Here is a 21680-nt window from a genome sequence, read left to right on the forward strand (position 1 = left end):
ACTGGTGAAAGAATAGGGAGGGGGGGTAGGGCAGGTGAGAGTGGATGGCCACCCTGATAAGGGGACATTTGAGGAGAGATTTGATGGGTAGAAAGGAGCCAGCTGTGCCAGCATGTGGTGGGGGGAGTGTTTCAGGTCGAGGCAGCAGTAAGAGCAAAGGTCCCAAGGCCAGTAGGCACTTTTCCCGTTGGAAGGATGGAAACCAGGCCACTCGTTCCTGAAATGTATAACTCCAGAAGACGTCTGGATGACTTGACTTTTGAAGAATTCTGGAATGTCTCCTGAATGTTCTTCCTGGGAGATTGCCCAAGGGGCTTTCCTATTCCCCCTTGGTATTTGTATGAATGTTTCACTCTGTCACAAATGCAGTTCAGACAAACAGAGAGTTATCATGCCCATTCTCTTCGTGCCAGGCAACAGATTTCTAAAACTAGCTTAACTTTTGCCTCCTCCAGAGCATGGAACAAGGGACCTCAAAGATAATTTAATCCGGCCTTTCAAAAATGTGTTTCATGTAAAATGCACATTCTCATGTCCAAATGAACAGATGCAAAATACCCGGGGTGGGGGGAGTCTTGGAGATTTGAATTTTTATCAAAAGCCCTGGGTGATTTTTAATATAAAGGAGTTTAAGAAGCACTGATATAGTCCAACCATTATGATACCGGCTCAAGACAAGGTTGACATAAGGGAAGCCATATGGTAGAAAAGAAACCCTATTGTAACTCTGAATGACCTCTGACTAACTAACCCAGCTGGATATGCAGCCTCCAGAAGATCTAACTGCTTTGTAGATTTTACAACCCCTGCCTGTGCATGTACCTCCCAGCTGCGATAAGATGACAACTTTGTTCTTTTGAGTTCCTTAGGAATGTGATGACCCCCAGAGAGTCTATGCTGATAGCCATCGTCAATGAAAACTGAAGGATCTGGTGTGGCACTCCCAGTCTGTAAGACCAGAAGGTCAACATTCCTAACCTCCTCCCCAATAACCCACCAGCCTATATAACTGCTGTAAGACTTTGTGCCCCTTAAGATGGTTCTCTTGGGGCCCAGCCTGGTGGCGCAAGCAGTTAAGTGCACGCACTGCGCTGTGGCGGCCTGGGGCTTGCCGGTTCAGATCCCGGGTGCGCCCCGACGCACCGCTTGTCAAGCCATGCTGTGGCAGCATTCCACATAAAGTAGAGGAAGATGGGCATGGATGTTAGCCCAGGGCCAGTCTTCCTCAGCAAAAAGAGGAGGATTGGCAGATGTTAGCTCAGGGCCCATCTTCCTCACACACACACAAAAAAACAAGATGGTTCTTTTGGACATTAGTCAGCCATCTTCCCTCTTGCTAGCAAACTGTAATAAAATGCCCTTTCTCTGCCACTATCTTGTCTCTTGACAATTGGCTTTTGTCTCACGGTGAGCAGGTCATGCCCTTTGTGCTGTAACATTTCCAGGGCCACTGAGTGAGCAGCAGGGCCGGGGCCAGAACTCTCTCACTGTGTGTGTTGAGTGTGTTGGGTGTGTCCCGGCTCCCACAGTAGTCCTGTCTCCTTTTTACCAACTTCCCTCAAACACTCTGGGCTTCAGCAGGTTCTGGCCATTGGTTCCCACAGCTGGACTTGCTTAGCTGGCTAGCTGGATTAATTTATGGCTTTAAACCTGTATAGTGTCAGCCTGTCTTCAGTGATTTGCATAAGACACTGCAATACAGTGATTTATAAGAAATATATATTTGGTCATTCAGAGGATTCATATATATTTGGTCTTTGTCCACAGTTCCTGGCTCACAGCTCCCAGAACCCTTGGAATTTCCTAAGTGTTGAGAGTGATAAAGGTGTCTTTGTTACGTGAATGAGGTGACTTGTGGAAAGCACCTAAGGATGCTTGTTGCATGGTTGCCTGTGGAGCCAACCATGTGATTAGAGGGTTGGACCTCTCAGTCCCACCCCCCTGACCTCTGGGCTGGAGATGGAGTTCAATCACCAATGGCCAATGATCTAATCAATCCTGCCTACGTAATAGAACCTCCATGAAAACCCAAAAGGACAGGGTTCATAGAGCTTCTGGTTGGTGAACACGTGGAGGTCCTGGGAACGTGGCAAGACTGGAGAGGACGTGGAAGCTCTGCGCCCCTTCCCACATACTTGCCCTGTGCATCTCTTCCATTTGCCTGTTCCTGAGTTTTATCCTTATCTGGTGATCTAGTAAGTGAAATGTTTCTCTGAGTTCTGTGAGCCACTCTAGCAAATGAATAGAACCCAAGGAGGGGGTCATGGGAACCTCTGATTTATAGCCAGTCAGAAGTACAGGTGACAACCTGGGCTTGTGACTGGTGTCTGAAGTGGGGGAGGGGCAGTCTTGTAGGACTGAACCCTTAACCTGTGGGATCTGATGCAATCTCTGAGTACATAGTGTCAGAATTGAGTTGAATTCTTGGACATCCTGCTAGTGTCTGAGAATTGTTTGTTGGTATGGGGAACCCTCCCCCATATTGGAAACTGGGTCTCAGAATATCCCAAAAGACCCTCTCAGTCCAGTTTGGCAATTTCTTGTAAAGTTAAATTTACACATACCTCAAGAACAGCAACCCCATCCAAGAGAAATGAAAACACATGTCTACATAAAGACCTTTACTCAAATAATTCTGCTAGTTTCATTCATAATCACCAAAAAGTGGAAACAACCTAAATGTCCATCTGCTAGTGAATGGATGAATTGTCATGCATTCATACAATGGAATACTACTCGGCAATAAAAAAGGGACAAATTCCTGATACATGCAACACATGGATGAATCTCAAAAGCATCATGCTGAGTTAAAGAAGAGACATTCTGGAAAAGAGAAAACTCTAGGAAGGAAGTCAGAAAAGTGGTTGCCAAGGGCTGGGGGGAGGGGAAGGTGATGGATTACAAAGGGGCAGCACAAGGGAAGTTTTGTTGTGATGGGAATATTACAGATTTGATTGTGGCGATGGTTACAGGATGGTGTATGTTTGTCAAATACAAAGATGGCACAACTAAAAAGGGCAAATTTTACTGTATACCTCAATAAACCTGACTTTTAAAAAAAGCCTCCCAGTTCTACTCCCTCCCTGTCTTGTACCCTCAGCTGGATCTCTAATTCTAATTCTAGGGGAAAATGCAAATCTTTTACTGGCTATGGGGAGCCCTTCAAGGGAAGACATTAGGATGTGTTAGGTGTAAGGTGCCTGTGGCACACCCAGAGAAATGATACAATGGATTGGCATTTTAAAGAAAATAAGCCAGAGGTATCTTTAATACAGATAGAAGTGAGGGAGGAAGAGGAAACCGGCCTGAAGAGAAGCTAGGGGTGGTGCAATGTCACTGGGTCCTCGACTGGGGTGTTCTGTGAAGGGATAGGTTCATTTATTCCTTCAAAACATTCGTGGAGTGCCTCCATGGCTAGGCACTGGGGATGCCACAATGCCATCTAGTGAGGTTGTGGGGATAAACCAAGAGTGACTGCAAATTGGGATGTGAGCACTGAAGCAAATCAACAGGTGCAGTGACTGGGGGAGTGCAGGGGACCGTGGATACAGGGCAGGGGTCCAGTATCTAGGGCAGGGTAGTTGGCGGAAGATCTGCTGAGAACTGAGGATAAAGAGGCATTGTCAGAGGGAGGGAGGGAGGAGAACTTGACAGCAGAAGGAATGTCGTGTGAGCCCAGTGTGTTCAGGGCATTGAAGTTCAACAAGGCTGGAGGAGTGCGGGGGTAATGATGATGAGTTCGGAGAGCCCCAAGGCCCTGTTGAGGGTCTCCAGTAATGGGAAGCTACTGCAGAGCTTCAAGCAGGGGAGTGACAAGATCCCATCTGGGATTCAGAGGTGAGCTGGCTGCAAAGAGGGGCCTAGATTGGAGGGCAGCAGCAGGGAGGCCTGATAGAATACTGTTGCAGTCATCCAGATGAGACATGGTAATGGCCAAGGGGATGGAGAGAAGTGGAGAGGTTTGAAGGCTATTTAGTAGGTAGAACTGTCAGGATTTGGTGATTCAATGTTGGAACAGGAGAGGCGAAAGTCAAAGAATGTACCTTAGCCTCTGACTTGGGTGGGTGGTTGATGGTGATGCCATCCACCGAGGGGGAGCAGGTCTGGGGAAGAGATTAGGATGTCTTAGGTGTGAGATGCCTGTGGGACACCCAAGTGGAGAATCCAGAAGGCAGTTAGTTATATGGGTCTGGAGCTTAGAAGTACAAATGTGAATGGTATGTGAAGCCATGGGAGTGGTTGGGAGTGTCTGAGGAGAGGGCCCAGCTAGTGACCAGGTCAAAACTCTAAGGCATAACATTTAAGGGAGAAAAAAGAACTCACAAATGAGGCTGAGAAACGGGCTAGTGAGCTATGAGAAAAAACAAAGGTATAGGAAGAGAGTAATGGGAAATATTTTTTAGTGCTGTTGAGAGGTCAAGTAAGACAAGGGTGGGGAAGGGTCAATTAGATTTATCATCAAGAAGGTGGTGATCTTGGTGAGAAGAATTCCAGTGGAGAGACTAAGGCCAAAGCCAGACTGAAGAGCAACTAAGAGGTAAGTAGCCAGCAGCCAAGTCCAATTTCTAAACGATACAGATCCCAACCTCTCACTTGACAGCAAATAAAGTTCTAAAGGTTTGATGACTTAAACATAAAAAACAGCCATAAAGCATTAGTTTTTTTTTATCTTATATTTTTTCCTATCTCAGAGTGGGGAACACTTCTAGTATGACACAAAACAGAAGCCATAACAGAAAAGACTGATAAATTTGGTTACCCGAAATTTTTTCTAGGCTGTCACAAAACAACATAAACAAATTAAAAACCATATTATGAACTATAAAAATATTTGAATTCACATTTTGGATGAGGACCAATTTCTTTAATATATCAAGAGCTTTTACGAATCAATAAGAAAAACTAACAACCCAACAGAACAAGGAAGCAAAGGATATGAACACAGTTCACAGAGAAGGAAGCACAAATGGCTCTTGAATATGTGAACACTCAACCTCATTCATCATAAGAGAAAAGAAAATTTAAACTACATTGTGATTTTTCACCTATTAGATCAACATCTATTGAAAAGTTTGATAACACTTTGTTGTCTGAGAATTGTGGAGAAACACTATCACATACGTGGCTGGTGGGAGTGTACATTTGGACAACATTTATGGAGGACAATCTGGCAATATCTACGAAACATTACGCATGCATTTACTCTTTGATTCAGCAATTCTGCTTCTAGGAATTTATCCTACAGATTTACTTGCATTGTGTAAAATGATGAATTTCCAAGTTTATTCACATAACTATGTTTGTAACAGCAAAAATCAGAATCATCTTTATGTCAAACAATATGGGCCAAGGATATTACATTATGCCTATCCTTACTGGTGTCTGGTCCTGTAGGAAGCTGTGAAGATGGGACTAGACTTCCACCAGGGCACACATGTAGATGCATATTTGATACTCATCAGTTTAGGGGCAAAGGTCGAAATGAGAAAGAATCAGTTAACTAAGAAAGTGGTTCAGGACGTTCCTCCTCGAGGGCAAGGTCCAAATCTTTTTCATCTCTGTATGCCCAGGATCAAATATTAATAACAATTTGAGAAAACAATGTATATATAGGAAAGAGCTGGAGGAACCAGAGAGGGTGAGCCCAGGAGAGATGAAGAAGAGAGAGAGAAGGCCGAGATGATGTAGCGATATAGAAGCCAGAGAGGGAGTCTGAGACTCTGGGCAGGGCACAGCACAAGAACAGGACACTCCTGGGCGGGAACGACATTGCTGACCCCTCTAAGTCAACCCGGGACTTGCCCTTCCACCGTCCTTCTTGTGCTGTAGGAAAACAAACCGTCAATTTCCTCATCGGAAAATGGAAGGGGTGGGATTTCATATCCGAGGTCCGCCCTCAAGGCCCGCAGCCCGGACAGCCACCCTTCTCTGCCCCCTCCCGCGTCGGTCGCCTAGGAGACGAGCGTCACTGCCGGCAGAGCAGTCACCGCCTCCGCGGCCCCGCCCCGGCCCGCTGACGAGCGCTGATTGGCCCGTTTGAAATGCGCCGGGCGCGAGCTCACCTGGGCCCGCAGCGGCGTCGTCCGGCTTCCCCCAGCGCCGCGCCTGAGCCGCCGAGCCCCGCTTGCCGAAGCCTGTCCCTGCGGCCCGCCGTCCTCGCCAGTCCGCCCGATCGAGCCCGGCGTCCCGCGCACGTCGGGGCAGCGCGGAGCCCGCCGCCATGAAGCCAGCGTGAGTACGGGGCCGCGCAGCAGGGGCCCCCACTCCTCACGCCGCCGCCCGCCGCGCTCCGCGCCCTCCGCCCCCAGCCCCGCGCTGCCCGGGCCGCGGCCCCCAAACTGGGAGCCCGGGCGCAGAGACCCGTCCGTTCGCCGCCCGGAGCCGGCGCCCGCCGCCCCGCCCTGGCCTCCCGCGGCCCGGAGAGGTCGCCCCACGCCGCGGGGCGGGAGGAGGTTTGCGCCCCGACGCCGTTCCCGTAACCGGGTTGCCGTCCGCCTCGCTCCGGGACCGCCGCCTCCCGCCCTTCTTCGGTTCTTCTTCCCTCCCTGGGCGCCCGCGCTCCGGGCTGCATTTTGCCGAGTTAGTGCGGGTCGGAGGCGACGTGGGCGGGGGTCGTCTCGCGTGTGGCGCCGAGTGATGTGCCCCGGTGTGGGGGGTTGGGGAGGGGGTCTCAGTCCCCTGAGAGCCCTGGCGTCCTCGAGGCCGAGCCCATGCCCTTATATAGGCCAGTTACTCTTCTGTTCTTTGGCCGCAGACGGCCCCCGCCCCTACACGAGCGCACACGCCCACACTCCTCACCAAGTCGGTGACGTTTTAGGCGCCGCATAATTCCTTGACTGGCTACTGGGTAGAGAAATACTGTGCAAAGAAGGGGGTTGACTTTATAATTATCATCCTCATGTAGCTAGTCATTTGCAAAAGGCAGCTTGTTTCCTCAAGTGGCCAAAGTAAAGATCTTTATCTTAAAAAAAAGTTAAGTAAAGCTACCATAATACTTTGCACTTAAAACACTAATTTGCTTCTGTTTCATCTGGGAAAATACTGAGAAAATATTTTAATGATCTATAGTCCAAGCCAATAATTTCACTTAATTTTAGTGTTAAATGTTCATCTAGCCTATAGATAAATGTGGAGGGGAAAAAGTGGCATGCTAGAGAAATGGTGAAATAAGTCAAAATATCTTCTTTTGTCTCTAAGGGAGCAAGATATTGCAGTTTGGGGAGCACATTTTGTTTGGGGACAAAGGATGATAGTTTTGAGAATTCAATAACCAGTTGTTCCTTGAAAGTAGAGACATAAATCTTGATGAAAAGGTGGATTCCTCCATCTGCATTTTTATAATTTATTGAAGTTAATAGCTTGTCAGTCTGCCTTGGCAATGGCTGTTGGCGCAGTGTGTGTGCTTGTGTGCATATATAAATACCTTTCAAGATAAGTGTGGTCAGTTATCTGTAGATTTTTCAAATTGGTAGTGCCTCTGTAAAATTGTTGCTCAAGAAAATATACAAGCTATTTTTCCATAGAGAACTATTTTAAATATAGAACTATTCAAAGAGTAAGTAGGTACACTTAGTAGCGAAACGTCTCCTAAACCTATTTTAATTACTTTTGGATTATGCATGCCACAAACACTCTTCTACTGGAATTTATTCTTATTCATGTTATTTGGGATGTAGTGTTTTGGAATTGCTAAGGAGTAATTTTATAAACCCTAGGAAGGTTGTCTCTGTATGACTTATAGGTGAGGTTTTTGTATGTTCGTGTTGAACTGAAATGCTTTTTTATCTATGACCAGGAGGACTAAGACACCCAGGAAACCTCTAGTGAAGAAAGGATCCCAAACGAGTCTTAAAGACCCAGTTGGGGTAAGGTCTCCCTGTAAATTTACATGTGTGTATTCTTTCTTCAGTCCTTTTCTTTCTTATGTGTATGCTTGGAAGGGACGGAGATGTAGAAGTGGAGTCAAGGAACATTTAGTTAAATGGGTAAGGCTGGTTCCAGCTTTGAAATTTTGTTTCTATGTAGGATTCAATAGTCCAGTAAAATGAAGTCTTTGATTGTCGATTGCATACCTCCTATAACTAATTATGATTTAAAGTTAGATAATGAACAATATTCAACTATCCCAGAGAATTCTTCATCCTCTCTGGGATGGGGGAAACTTTCTGTTGGACGAGCATTCTCCTGTCTTTTGGATGGTTATATAGTAACTGAGGACACGCTTCATGAAGAAAGCCCCAACTCCATGCTTTTTGGGATGAGTTTCATAAAGCCTCTGGTACAGAGCAGCATAATTTAGTCTAATGACTACTCCTAATTGCGTGTACTGCACAGTTTCAGGCTTGGGAATTTGCTTTTAAAAGTAAATGGCAATCAAAGAAGGTGGGTTTGCCCTGGGGTATTTTAAATCCCCCTTCACTGGCACTAGAGTGTGTCTGTCCCTCTGAGGAGAGGGAACCAGATGCTTTGCACATACAGCTGAACAGTTTTTCCTCAACCCTATCTCTGATTAAGAAGACCAAATTTAAGATCTAGCACTTATTTGTATATTAAGTGTTAAGCTGGCAAGTGTTAATTGACATCCAATTCCAAAGAATTCTAACAGCTTTTCAAATAATTTTCATTGTGTGATATGTTATTTTTAGAGAGATTTTTATATTAGTAGTAGTATAACTTTACTAAATTTGTGCCAATATTATAGTGAAGAGCTGTGTGATTTGATGCTTTTGTTATCCAAAATTATTTTAATTTTATGGCATTTAAAATCTTCTCTCATATCTAATATATCTGTTTGCATTTGACAATTTCAGGTAGCAGGTTTTAGTTTTCAGAACTACGTTTATATAGATCTCTTAAATTGAGAGACCAAGTGTTTGTTGAGGGAATGAATAGGCAGCTTAAATGAACAGTCAGGTAAAAAGTCAACCTTTGTTCTCTAAGCGCCTGCTTGTACTTTCAGGTATACTGTAGGGTGCGCCCACTGAGCTTTCCTGATCAAGAGTGTTGCATAGAAGTGATCAATAATACAACCGTTCAACTTCATACTCCTGAGGGTTACAGACTCAACCGAAATGGAGACTATAAGGAGGTAATTCCTATTGGAATGAAGCTGTTCCTCCCTGAATGCCTTTTCCATTTTTTAAATTTAACAAAATTTATGTTTCCACTTTTTTGAAAGACTTAACTACTTCACTATAATCACCACATCTACAGTGTTTTTAATTTCTGCGATGGACAGACACACCTTTGGTAAACCTGAGATAGAGGATTGGTTTTAGAAGATAATTTTTTGTACTGGATATGTATTGTTTTTTAGCACATATGTTAGCAATGGTTTAATGTGGAATGATACATGATTGTGCTAGGCAGAAATATAGATATATCTCGTGTGTGGAGATTAAAATAACATTTAATAGGCATTGTGTACTTGAATCAACCTCTTATGAATGTTTTTATTTTTAATAAAAGGTTGAGCAAAGTGAGTTCAATTCAGTTCAATGAACACGTTGCACTAAGCTGGAGGGTGGAAGGAGATTTTTAAAAATGAGTTCAGACACAGTCCTTGCCTTTATGGAGCTTACAGCTTAGTTGGGGGCACGGGTGGTAACAAGTAACTCATAGATAAGACAGAAAAACAGGTGTGCTAAAAGAGGTGGACTCGGGGAATGCAGGAGAAAGGATTAGTTCAGGCTGTTGTCTCTCCTTTCAAGCTGCCATTTACTTGTTTGTACACACTACAGTCAAACTGTTCATCAAAAGCCTAACAGTGGCCTCTGCTGCTAACTGTGATGGACACCTCTTTGTCCTCCTCATCGTCTAGTTCTTAGCAGCACCCTCCTTCCTGAAGCACTCCCCTGCCTCTAACTCTCTGTTCTCGTCCCTCACTGGCCACCCTTTGTGGGCTCCTCCTCCTTTTCCAACCTCTGAATACCGGTTGGGCTACACCCAGGACTCTCTTCTCTATCTACTCTTTTCCAGGGCTTTATGTTAATTAATTATATGGTACTAATCCTGGAATTTTTATCTCCGGCCTCAACTTGTTTTCTAGCTCTAAACTCTAACTCCACTGCTTGGATGTCACATAGGCATTTCAAGTTTTACATGTCCAAAAGAACTCTTGATTTTTTTCCCCCTCAGTCACTTCCTCCCTTGTCTTCTCTTCCGGGTAAATGGCACCAGCATCTGTCTGTTTGCTCAAGCCAGAAGCCCTGTTCCTGCCTTTCTCTTGTCACCCTCGCACCCCGTTCATCCAGATCCGATCAGTTCTGTTCCAGTGCGCGTCTTGAAACTGTCCTTTCATTTCTGTCTCCACTGCCACCGCCATTGTCTGAGCCTTGTTATTAACCACGAGACCAGCGCTTCTCAAACGATCTGGGGTGAAGGAACAGCTTTTTTGTTTTCAGTGCATGGTGACTGATATTTTGTGCAGCTTTGCCACATGGAATTAACCATCTGAGTTAGATAACTGAGAGCTGGTTTTACAATCTGCTCAAGGAGATGAGCGCACTGATTACATGCTGTGATATTGCAGCCACGTCAGATGACTGCAAAAGTTTCTCAACATTTACTTTCAGTTTCTGTAATTACCTCCTCCTAGCCTGAAACACGCACTTCTCAGAGGGGGCACTGGCTTGCTGACCATACTATTGAGTATCACTGAAGTCTAACTGGACTGCCTGCTTCCTCTCTGGATCTTCTTCTCTAGTCCGTTTTCCACAGAGCTGCCAGAGTGATCTCTTAAAGCATAAATCAGATCTTACCATCTTCCTGTTTAAAACCTTTCAAGGAATAAAGTCTTTAAATGGTCAAAATCCTGCTTCATCTGCCTCCTGTCTGTCTCTCCACCCTCATCTCTTAGTACTCATCCTCTGAGTTCCTTGGGTAAGCCAGAGTCCTGCTTCAGGGCTGTTCCTTTGGCCTGGACTTCTCTTTCCCGTGGCTCTTAGCATGGATGGCTCCTCATCCATTGGTTTCAGCTTAAATATCACCTCCTCAGAGAGTGTGTCCAGACCTCTCCACCCCTCCCCCCACCTCCTGGCCTGCACTCTATATGCTTCCTTGATAGCACTTAGCACAATCTGTAGATTTATTTACTACTTTATTGTCTCTTTCCCCTGGTATAATGGGGATATGCACCTTATCTGTCCTGTTCTCTAAACACTCAAATATAGATTAAGCATGGATGAATAGTCTGGGAAGACTTCATGGAGGAGTAAGCCTTTGAGGATGTAAAATAGTTGAAAACTGACTTAGTGAATTTCATTTCTTTATTAGTTTTGAGTATGTATAAATAGTACAAAAAGTTTGGTGGGGATTAAAGTTTCTCACTGCCTTGTGACAGAAGGCAACACGGGGTAATGGAAAGAGCACTGGACTGGAAATGGCTCTGACGCTCATTAGCTCCATGCATTTGGATTGGGCAAGTTCCTCCTTTGGCCTCAGTTTTCTTCACGGGGAAAAGAGGGGTTTGTTCATGAGGACTGGGAGGTCATCTGACTAACCTCTCAGCACTGGCCTGTGTGTACCCTTTCAGTTTCGAGAGTCTTTGTTCTTCTTGTGAACTCGACAGCTCTTTTACAGGATTGCAATAAAAACTCCCACAGAGGTGAGAGTTAGCCTAGCTGAAGGCGGTGTGTGATCTTTAACAAGTTATAAAATGAGCATAAAAGTACCTCCATCAGAGGCTCTAAGAACGGAATGATTCACTACCATGCTAAGGTGGCGCTTGGGGCATAGTCAGTGCTAAGTGTCAGCTGCTGCTGCTGTTATTATATATTTGAGTACTAACTGTACATGTCTCCTTTTAGGAAACTACTAGTTTTAAAAACATAAGAAACATGATATTGATATCTGAGCAGGTTGAATTTAAGGTAAAGGGTGTAAAACAGGAAAAAGGGGCCCACTTGACAGAGGCTATAATCCATAATAAAATCTAATGAATACTCATGCACCAAATAACTTAGCATCGACATTCATGAAGCAAAAACTGCAAGAAATTCAGGAAACTGACAGAAACAATTGCAATGTCTGCAATCCAATAAAACTAGAAAATAACAAAAATAGAAATAATAATAATAGAATAATAATAAATTAAAAAATAATAGAACTTACATTAAAATATATTTATATACCCCAATGTAACTTTCTAAGTAGGAGTTTGGTAATATTTTTGGTAATAGGGTTATACTTTATAATAATCATATTTTGAAAGAGACTTGATAATTGAACTATTATTGCTTTTTCAAAGGTCACAATGTATTTAAAATTGATTTCATATAAGAACTCAGATGATATTATATTTACAGTTCATTTCTGGTTTTAAAAAAATTACATCAGGGGCCGGCCCAGTAGCGTAGTAGTTAAGTTGAGTGTGCTCCGCTTCGGCAGCCCAGGGTTCGCAGGTTCAGATCCTGGGCACGGACCTATACCAAGCCATGCTGTGGCAGCAACCCACATACATAATAGAGGAAGACTGGCAAAGATGTTAGCTCAGGGCCAGTCTTCCTTAAGCAAAAAGAGGACTGGCAATGGATGTTAGCTCGGGGCCAATCTTCTTCACCAAAAAAAAAAAAAAAAAAAGATTACATCCAAACACTTGGTTTTATGCTGCTATGCCATTTTAAGTGACACCTTTATAAAAAATTAGAAAGCGGTAAAATAGTGTATAAAGTAATGCTTGAGGATTTTCACAAGTCTATGACTGAATTGTTGTTAATACCTTTTGATCTAGTCACTTAATGAAAAAAAAATCAGCCCAAGTCGATGAAGCGTTAGTGGACTTAGACTTTTCTACATTCTCTTCAGTGGTTATATCTGTAAATGTTTACCAATTTACCATTAATATAATTTAGGTATGTCAGGACTTTTTTAAGGCTTCCAAGTCTAAAAGAACATTCATATTTTTTATTTGCATGTCTAGATCTTAAATGTTCATAAAGAAACATCTGAATAAATTTAAACAGATGTATTTCTAGCTTAGATATAGTGGAATTCCATTTATGTGCTTTTTATTTTTTCCTTCTCCACAGACTCAATATTCATTTAAACAAGTATTTGGCACTCATACCACCCAGAAGGAGCTCTTTGATGTTGTGGCTAATCCCTTGGTAGATGACCTCATTCATGGCAAAAATGGTATGATTCTCAGAGTTTTATTGTATTTTCCTTTTTCTCCTCCTCTGATAAAACTTTTTTTTTGAAGAAGAAGATTGGCTCTGAACTAACATCTATTGCCAATATTCCTTTTTTCTTCTTTTTTCTCCCCAAAGCCCCCAGTACATAGTTGTATATCCTAGTTGTAGGTCCTTGTAGTTCCTCTGTGTGGGACGTGGCCTCAGCATGGCTTGATGAGTGGTGAGTAGGTCGGCACCCAGGATCCGAACCGGTGAACCCCAGGCCGCCGAAGTGGAACACGTGAACTTAACCGCTGCGCCACTGGGCTGGCCCCTGATAAAACTTTTTTGATATTTATATATTTGGTTTATGTTTGGCCTTGAATTCAGATTTAATTTGTTAGGGTAGTGTTAAACCTGCTTTTCCGAGCTGGTTAATTTTAAGTGTTTTTTAATATGATAAAGAAATATTACAAGTGGAGGACTTTGAAGATCTAACCAAGTGTGACTTAACTCAGTGTGACTTGCTGCATTGTAGGTCTCCTTTTTACATATGGTGTGACTGGAAGTGGAAAAACTTACACGATGACTGGTTCTCCAGGGGAAGGAGGGCTGCTTCCTCGTTGTTTGGATATGATCTTTAATAGTATAGGGTCGTTTCAAGCTAAACGATATGTAAGTGTATTTCTTTTGTGTTGTGACTATTTCACTTGACATAGAGACCAAGATACCTGTGGATACAGTAGTATTAAAGGAGAATTAAAACATTGGATACATTTTGAAACCTTAAATATGTTTAAATATTAAATGTTATTTCTTATATGTGTTTCTTACTATTGTTAAAAAATAAAATTCAACTGAGTAAATTTTAAAGATCTTATGGGCTTTATTCAGTGATTCATGAATCAGGCAGCATCTCATCTAGCAGATAGAAAGGAGCTGTACAAGATGGAAGGCTTTTATAGGCAGAAGGAGGGTGGGACAAGGAAGTTACACTAGCAAAAAGCGGATTGGTTGTGGTAAGGTCACCTTCCCTTAGGGGACAGCAGGGGTCTGTGAGGCGGATGCCCTCACTAGTGCTGACCAGGTAATTCCAGATTGACTGGTTTAAGGTTCCTTTCCAGGGAAAGGCCAACACTGTAATTAAGTTTTAGGGGGTTTGGTGACATGGGGCTTAGCAAGAGTGACTCTATTTGGGGCCTGTGTCTTGTTGTAACACTGTTTAAATCAAATTCTAAAAATCCTGGTCTGATTTTCGCCCCCACTTCAGGTTTTTAAATCTAATGATCGGAATAGCATGGACATACAGTGCGAAGTTGACGCCTTGTTAGAGCGGCAGAAACGAGAAGGCATGCCCAATCCCAAGACCCCCTCGAGCAAGTAAGTGATTACGTCTGTGCCCAACACTGGCCTGAGGGGGACCCTGGCAGTGGCTTCCTCAGGCGTAGGGAATGGAGAGCATGATATTTGACTTTAGTGAGGTCAAAGGTGAGGAATGTGCTTAAATAAGTTACTTGCTGAGGTGTCTTTGGATTTGAGCACACTGCCCTTGAATCTGTTTAGAGAAGGTGCCACTCTGGGTGGGAGAGGCTGTGAAAACGGATTCTGTGTATCTGGGAGGACATGGGGGTGGGCTGACTGAGTATGAATAAAGTTCCTTTGTGCGTTTCTGCTTGTAATGGCAGGTCATTTATGTTATATCTTCTAGTTTCTCCTTGGGATCATTTACTTTCCATGTTGACTTACAATGTATAAGATCAGACTTTTTGGCTTTTTTTTTTCTGTTTTCAGACGACAAGTAGATCCAGAGTTTGCAGATATGATAAATGTAAAAGACTTTTGCAAAGCAGAAGAAGTTGATGAAGATAGTGTCTACGGTGTATTTGTCTCTTATATTGAAATATATAATAATTACATATATGATCTGTTGGAAGAGGTGCCCTTTGATCCCATAAAGCCTAAGTAAGTAGTGAAGAGAGCTCCTACTCAGCTGCTTAACCTTGGGGAAGTCACCTCACCTCAGCAAGCCTTAGTTTCCTCAGTGATAAGTGCAGATAATGCTTGCTTTTGTCTTCAAAATGAAATATAACTTGTATATCATGTGGTTGGTGCTCAATGAGTAGTTTTATTATTAACTAGATATGCAGCTGTACTAGGGAACCAGTGGGTTAAGAGATCTAAGGAGAAGAGAGGCCCAAATATTTATCTCAGACATTACTTCTGCAGACTCTTGGCCCTGGGCTAAGATATTTGGGGAAGGACCTTAACTGTATAAGGAAGAGTCCCTGTGGATGTGCCCTGGGGCTGCCTTTCAAGAACCTGACACTTAGTCTTGGGAGTTTGTAGCCACTTTAACCATCTGTCTTGGTGATCCCTACAGATTGGAGCCTAAAGCTTGTTGTCTGTACAACTAATACTCACAGATCTTCTATCACTGATTAGTATGACATCTGTTATTGTCATTCTGCCAGAGTTACAAGACTACTCCTTACATTTCCTTGGGTCTTGCCCTGCTGAGATTGAAGACAGTTACAACCTGGCATCACAACCAATAAACCTGCATTTGTGCCAGAGTTGACTCTGGAATCTCATTTGAACATTAGTATCTTGTTCCTGAGTTGATGGTTTTGTTCTTAAGCTAAATGCTTATCTTCAATGCTGTCTTCGTTAGGGCCTCTCCTCAGGATGTAAATAATATGAAGACCCGTGTCTTATATTTTAACTTTTGTGTGTATGTCTAATTGAACATTATTGAAGAAACAGCCCACTTTAGACTGAGAACAGGTGTCGGTATATCAACTTAATTATTTACTTTAAACAATTTATAGGCTAATTACTTTCCCATTTGTTTCAAAGTATCATTTTTGTGTATCCATTTTCATAAACGTTTGTGATGTCATTCATTGCTACCCATCAGTTTCATGTCTGTACATGTGCCAGGTTTCTGTTTGGTTTGTTCTAAGTGAGATTATCTTCAAAGGAGCCTATCTTGGTTTTATTTAGTTATACAAAAGGAAAAATGACAAATGCGACTTGTATGCTTTGTAACCTTTCTGGTAACTCGCTGAATGAGCTCACAGGATGCTTACTGGGCACTGAATTCAGATTTAATTTGTTAGAGTGGCGTTTGACCTGCTTTTTTGAGCTGTTTAGCATTTAGTATTTTTTAATACAATGGAGACATATTACAAGTGGAGGGTTTTTAAGATATGACTCATGACTGTCACATACTCGGGACAGAACATGTTGCTGTGAGATGGCTGCTGCAGAAACAGTAACTTCTGCCTTATTCCTTTGGTAGGTGGAACAGTTGCAGCACACCCATGAGGAACACAGATTTGGTGTATGTCATGGTGTTGACTCTTTTCTTAAGGAGAAGGGTGCAGTTATACTAGTGGTTGGCATCTGTGGCATGTTTGCATGGAGGTGCTTGTTCATTGGCACTGGGCTGGCTGCTATCTCTAAGCCCTTCTTACTTCCTGAAGAACCTGCCATTTACTGCGTGATGGTGGCTGGTAAACGTTTCTACCCTCACCATTCCCAACTGAGGCCAACAGGCAGTCGCCCTTTCCCATCCTTATCCGACCATTCAGACTAGAACCTGACCAGCCACTCTGAAAGGATTGCCACTCCTGGTATATACCAAACTCTTTCTGAATTTGTTTCTGCTGACACTGAGGTCAGAACCAGTTCCATCTGTTGTTCTTTTAAAATTAGGAAAATGCTAGATCTTGATGCTTAACCTGTGCATGTGATGTTGCTATCCTAATACTTTGATCTCTAATTGTTTAGTAAGTGTTGTTTCATGTACTCTGTTAGAACAAATTAGAGCAAAGCTTTTACAACAATAGGTCCCTGTTATCCTGTTATGTAACTAATCCTGACTATGTATCCTTATTCTTATCCAAGTTTAATATTTTTTCTGGGGTCTTGCTTAGGCTTCTTCCCATTATAAGAATGGATGTCACGTTGCCTGGCACTGTAGTCCTAGTCTTAAATTGAGATATTAGTATCTTATAACTTAGGACACTAATGTTTTTTTCTTTCTCATAGACCTCCACAATCTAAATTGCTTCGTGAAGATAAGAACCATAACATGTATGTTGCAGGATGTACAGAAGTAGAAGTGAAATCTACTGAGGAGGCTTTTGAAGTTTTCTGGAGAGGTTAGAAACAGCTAAAATTAGAAAAATATAGGGGCCAGCCCGGTGGCGCAGCGGTTAAGTGCAGGCGCTTGGCTTCGGCGGCCCGAGGGTTTGTAGGTTTGGATCCCGGGTGCGCACTGATGCATTGCTTGTTAAGCCATGCTGTGGCAGCGTCCCATATAAAGTAGAGGAAGATGGGTACGGATGTTAGCCCAGGGCCAGTCTTCCTCAGCAAAACAAAAAAAAAAAAAAAGAGGAGGATTGGCATCGGATGTTAGCTTAGGGCTGATCTTCCTCACAAAAAGAAAAAGAAAAAAATATATATAAAATGATAAATATAATCCTGAGAGTTGCCACTGTAATTTAACCACACTACTTTTTAGTAGAAAGCATGTATACTGACATGACTGAATTTAGGTTTGATCAATGACTTCTCTGTCATCATAGGCCAGAAAAAGAGACGTATTGCTAACACACATCTGAATCGTGAGTCCAGCCGTTCCCATAGCGTATTCAACATTAAATTAGTTCAGGCTCCCTTGGATGCAGATGGAGACAATGTCTTACAGGTAAAGTTGTAGTGTGTGAGTTTTTCTTCTAATGGAATCCTTTTTGGAATTAGAGTTAAACCAGGGAGGTTTCACTGCAATGAAGATTGCTTTTGAGTTAATATATATGTAGGTGATTACTTTTTTTTTTAATTGTTCTGTTAGATAGAGTACATAGTTTTGGGAAACTGGCTGTTAAATTTTAGAATCTGGAATTTTGCTGTGAAAAGGGTTTCTTTATAAATGTCTTTAATAGAGGAGATAAAATAAGAATGTGTGAGTCGTTTTATCTCTGAAGACTGATTTTGTATGTGGAAATTCAGTTAATGGTTTTAAAATGTCAGCAATTAACTTTCCAGGGTAGGTACAAGCTCAGGAGATGGCCAACTCTTAATTTGTCTTCTTTTGGGGGACAGGCCAGGAGGGCCCCCCATTTGCTGATCACTATTTACTGCTGGGCCTGTCATGCTACAAGGCTGACATCAAGCAGTAACAGCACTTGAGCCCAAATATAAATATTTAATAACTTTAAGCTATGAAAGTATAATTCCATTCAAAATATATCATGAAGGTTTCTAGATGGCAGGAGGAGATGGTACAGCATGGTACTGAAGACCACCGGGATTCGAATTCTGATTCCTATTAATTTACTAGCTGTCTGACCTACCTGTAGGAAACTCTTCATAATGTGAGGATTAAAGGAGGTGATGCATGTGAAGTTATTAGTCTGTGCTCGCCTTACAGTCAGCACTCAATACCTGTTAGCTAGAAAATGCTCATAAGTCAAGCTCCATATACATTTGATTTCCTTTGAATCAGATCTCATATTACAATATCACTTATGTGCCTCTTGACTTTCATTTCTTATTATAAAAATTAGACTATTATGAAATTATTAGACTATAAAATTATTAAATATATGATTACAGAAAAATTTAGGATAGCCCTGTTCTAGACTCACTGTATAGCAGACTTTTTTTTTGAGCTCCTCCTGAGTGCTAGACACTGCAAGGTGCGGGAGATGCAGAGTCCCTGCTCTCACGAGCTTACAGTACAACGTAGAAGCCCAGACAATGGGCGAGTAAGCATTAATGTCGTGACTATAGTTATCATATGCTTTTCACAAACTCTTCCCCCAAAACATGTATCCTTTGCCCCTCCTGTACATTTTGTATTGTGTAAATATTATATTCATAAGACAATAATTTGCTGATTTGAATATATTTAAAGAACATTGTAAACCAGTTGTAACTCATGTTATGTTATTGGCATTATGATCTTCCCTTCAGGAAAAAGAACAAATCACTATAAGCCAGTTGTCCTTGGTAGATCTTGCTGGAAGTGAAAGAACTAACCGGACAAAAGCAGAAGGGAACAGATTACGTGAAGCCGGTGAGCAAGCACAGTACTTATTTATTGCTACAACGTCCAAGAGCTTGCAGTGCCAGTTTGTCATCTGATTATCGATAGCTGGTTTAAGCATAACTGTCTTCAATTTGATAATTTAGTGGCTGTTTAGGGGTCAGTGCTGTTTCTTTAGTTATGCTGGTTTGCTGTTGATCTATTACAGTGCGCTCATTTCTTTAAGAATGAGGAAAAGTGACTAAAATAAGTATAAAATAAGTTATATTCATATTGAGAGAGTCTGTTATATCTATTGTTAGTATTGTCAGTAGGTCCTTAAAATTAAGTGATTTCGCTATAATTCTAACATTCATAATGGTAAAAGTCGACTTCTGGAGATGGGAAAAAATATTTGAACACAAAAGCCAATTGAAACGAAATTTGTGGGTTATTATTTTTTTTTAATCTTTCATTTAGTATAGCCATTCATGTTATGTTTTATGTTAACATTTATGGAGTACCTACAGTGTGTCAGGAATTGAACACAGATATAAAGGATGGAGCCCTGCCCTAGAGAGCTCAGCTAGTACAAGACAGGCAGATAACTAGACGGTTCCAGTAGAGTATGATGGAAGTGGGCACAAGGTACTGTGGGAGTACTGGGCAGGGCTGTCTCATCCAGGGAGGTGTGTGTGAGGGGGTGTCTGGGGAAGAATTCACAGAGTTGACACTTAAAGTGAGGAGTGAGGCTATATGAACGATAGGATTAAAGGCATCATCCCTGACACAGGAGGCAGCCACTTGTAAAGAGACCACGTCCTGAGAGAATATGGCAGGGTCAAGGTTGCTGAAGGGTAGAGGGTGTGGGTTGGTGAACCAAGACAACTGAGAGAGAAGAGCAAGGCAAGGTAGTGAAGACTTTTGTCCATCATATTAAAAGGTCTGAATTTTATCTTGAAGGAATAATGGTGGCTACCAATTATAAAAGGACTAGTGTGTATCACCATATCTACTATGCATGAACTTGATTTCTTGATTCTGACTTATCATACCTATTTTTCAGATGAACAAATGGGTTGAGAGAGGTTAAGTAATTTTCCAAAGTTGGAGCCTGGGTTCAAACATAGGTTGGTTGGACTCTCAAAACTTGTGTCTTTCTGTTGTTATACAGCCTCCCCTTAAAGTCAATGAAGGATTAGTTCTTTTTGAAAGATCATTTCCCCAGTGTAGAGAATTAATTTACCAGGAGCAAGTCTAGAGATAATGAAAAGCCGTTAGGAGTCTTTTGCAGTAATTCAAATGAGCAGTCGTATGACCTGGAGGCAAACATCAGACCAAACTGACAGCTAGCTAGGAAGTAGGTCTACCTGGATATGGAGAGTAAGGGAGAGGACAAATCAAAGACGACCTTGATTGAAAAGCAGTTTGAGGTGCAGGTGGGCAGTTAACGAGTTTTGTGTTGGATGTGTTCAATTTATTCAAGTGGTGTGCCTAGTAAGATACAGAGGTACATGGATTTAGAAGGAGAGATTTGACTTGAAGTTTGTAGGTTTAGGTTTTGCCAGTGAAGCGATGGGGGAGATAAGATTATTTATGGAGAAGAGATAGGAACAAGCTGAGGGCAGAGCCTTGAGGAACAACAGTCCTTGAGATGATTAATTTAAAGAGCTTGGGAAGGAGAGAGAAGGTTGGTAGCTAGGTGACTTGAGGGATTATGAAATGACTAAAAAAATAACACACACACACACATTGTATATAACAAGATAGAGAATCTGGAATCCAGATCACAAGAGGAAGGACTAACCTTGATGGGAAAAGAGGTTTAGCTAGATTGGGAGCAAAGTAGAAACCTGAGGGTTCTGATGCTTTGGGGGGAAAAAAAAACAAAGGACTATCAATGTTAATATGGATGAGGAGCAGGTGTGACAAAAGATAGGCAGTGAAAACTAGAAGAAAAGGATATTGTGGTTAGGGCATATAAAGGAAAAATCAGTTTTCCTCTTTCTTATTTTGGGGAAAAAACAGTTCTTCCCTTTCGTCTTTCTCTCCTGTCTATCTCCTTTACTTTTATACACAACACTTCACTTCTGGTTACCAAGCAATTCTGTGACACCAGCTGAGTGTCCTACAGTTTAACTCAATTCTGACACTATCTATCTGGAGGTAGCATCAGATCCCACAGGTTAAGAGCTCAGTCCCACAAGACTGCCTCCACCACACTTCAGATGCCAATCGCAAGTAGCAGGAGCCCAGGTTACCCACAGCTTTTGCCTGATTTGGCTACAAATGGGAGGTTCCCATGACCCCCTCCTCAGGTTCAATTAATTTGCTAGAGTGGCTCACAGAACTCAGGAAAAAACTTACGTTTACCATTTTATAGAAGGATATGATAAAGGATACAGATGAACAGCCAAATGAAGAGATAACAAAGGGTGAGGTCTGGGAGGGTGCTGAGCGCAGGAGCTCCTGTCCCCATGAAGTTGGGGTGAGTCACCCTCCTGGTGTGGATGTATTCACCAACCTGGAAGCTC

At 42.4% G+C, this 21680-nt stretch overlaps 2 protein-coding genes and 1 long non-coding RNA gene across 13 annotated transcripts in view; 2 read left to right on the top strand and 1 right to left on the bottom strand.

Moving 5' to 3' along the window:
- Positions 1–3075, top strand: part of PAQR5 (progestin and adipoQ receptor family member 5) — a 79828-nt gene extending 76753 nt beyond the window's left edge. Inside the window, exon 8 of the mRNA XM_087428612.1 lies at positions 1768–3075. Coding sequence (XP_087284738.1) covers positions 1768–1814 — 47 coding nt within the window. The 3' untranslated portion in view covers positions 1815–3075. The remainder of the gene's footprint in view (positions 1–1767) is intronic.
- The window catches only part of LOC147917591 (uncharacterized), a 54312-nt gene that overhangs the window by 3728 nt on the left and 28904 nt on the right, over positions 1–21680 (bottom strand). The window lies entirely within an intron of this gene.
- KIF23 (kinesin family member 23) overlaps positions 6074–21680 on the top strand; it is a 29676-nt gene continuing 14069 nt past the window's right edge. For 7 of the 11 annotated variants that reach the window (XM_087428603.1, XM_087428606.1, XM_087428608.1 and 4 more), the window contains exons 1-11: positions 6074–6231; positions 7796–7865; positions 8960–9088; positions 13029–13134; positions 13651–13787; positions 14383–14492; positions 14904–15074; positions 16414–16455; positions 17166–17278; positions 17705–17826; positions 19095–19197. In XM_087428603.1, coding sequence (XP_087284729.1) covers positions 6221–6231; positions 7796–7865; positions 8960–9088; positions 13029–13134; positions 13651–13787; positions 14383–14492; positions 14904–15074; positions 16414–16455; positions 17166–17278; positions 17705–17826; positions 19095–19197 — 1114 coding nt within the window. In that variant the 5' untranslated portion in view covers positions 6074–6220. The remainder of the gene's footprint in view (positions 6232–7795; positions 7866–8959; positions 9089–13028; positions 13135–13650; positions 13788–14382; positions 14493–14903; positions 15075–16413; positions 16456–17165; positions 17279–17704; positions 17827–19094; positions 19198–21680) is intronic. The other 4 variants (XM_087428605.1, XM_004421752.2, XM_014780864.2 and 1 more) reach the window with 2 other exon arrangements.

This window comes from Ceratotherium simum, chromosome 3 (genome assembly GCF_057802395.1).
Source record: "Ceratotherium simum simum isolate JZ-2026a chromosome 3, ASM5780239v1, whole genome shotgun sequence".
In the NCBI taxonomy this organism is placed as follows: domain Eukaryota; kingdom Metazoa; phylum Chordata; class Mammalia; order Perissodactyla; family Rhinocerotidae; genus Ceratotherium; species Ceratotherium simum.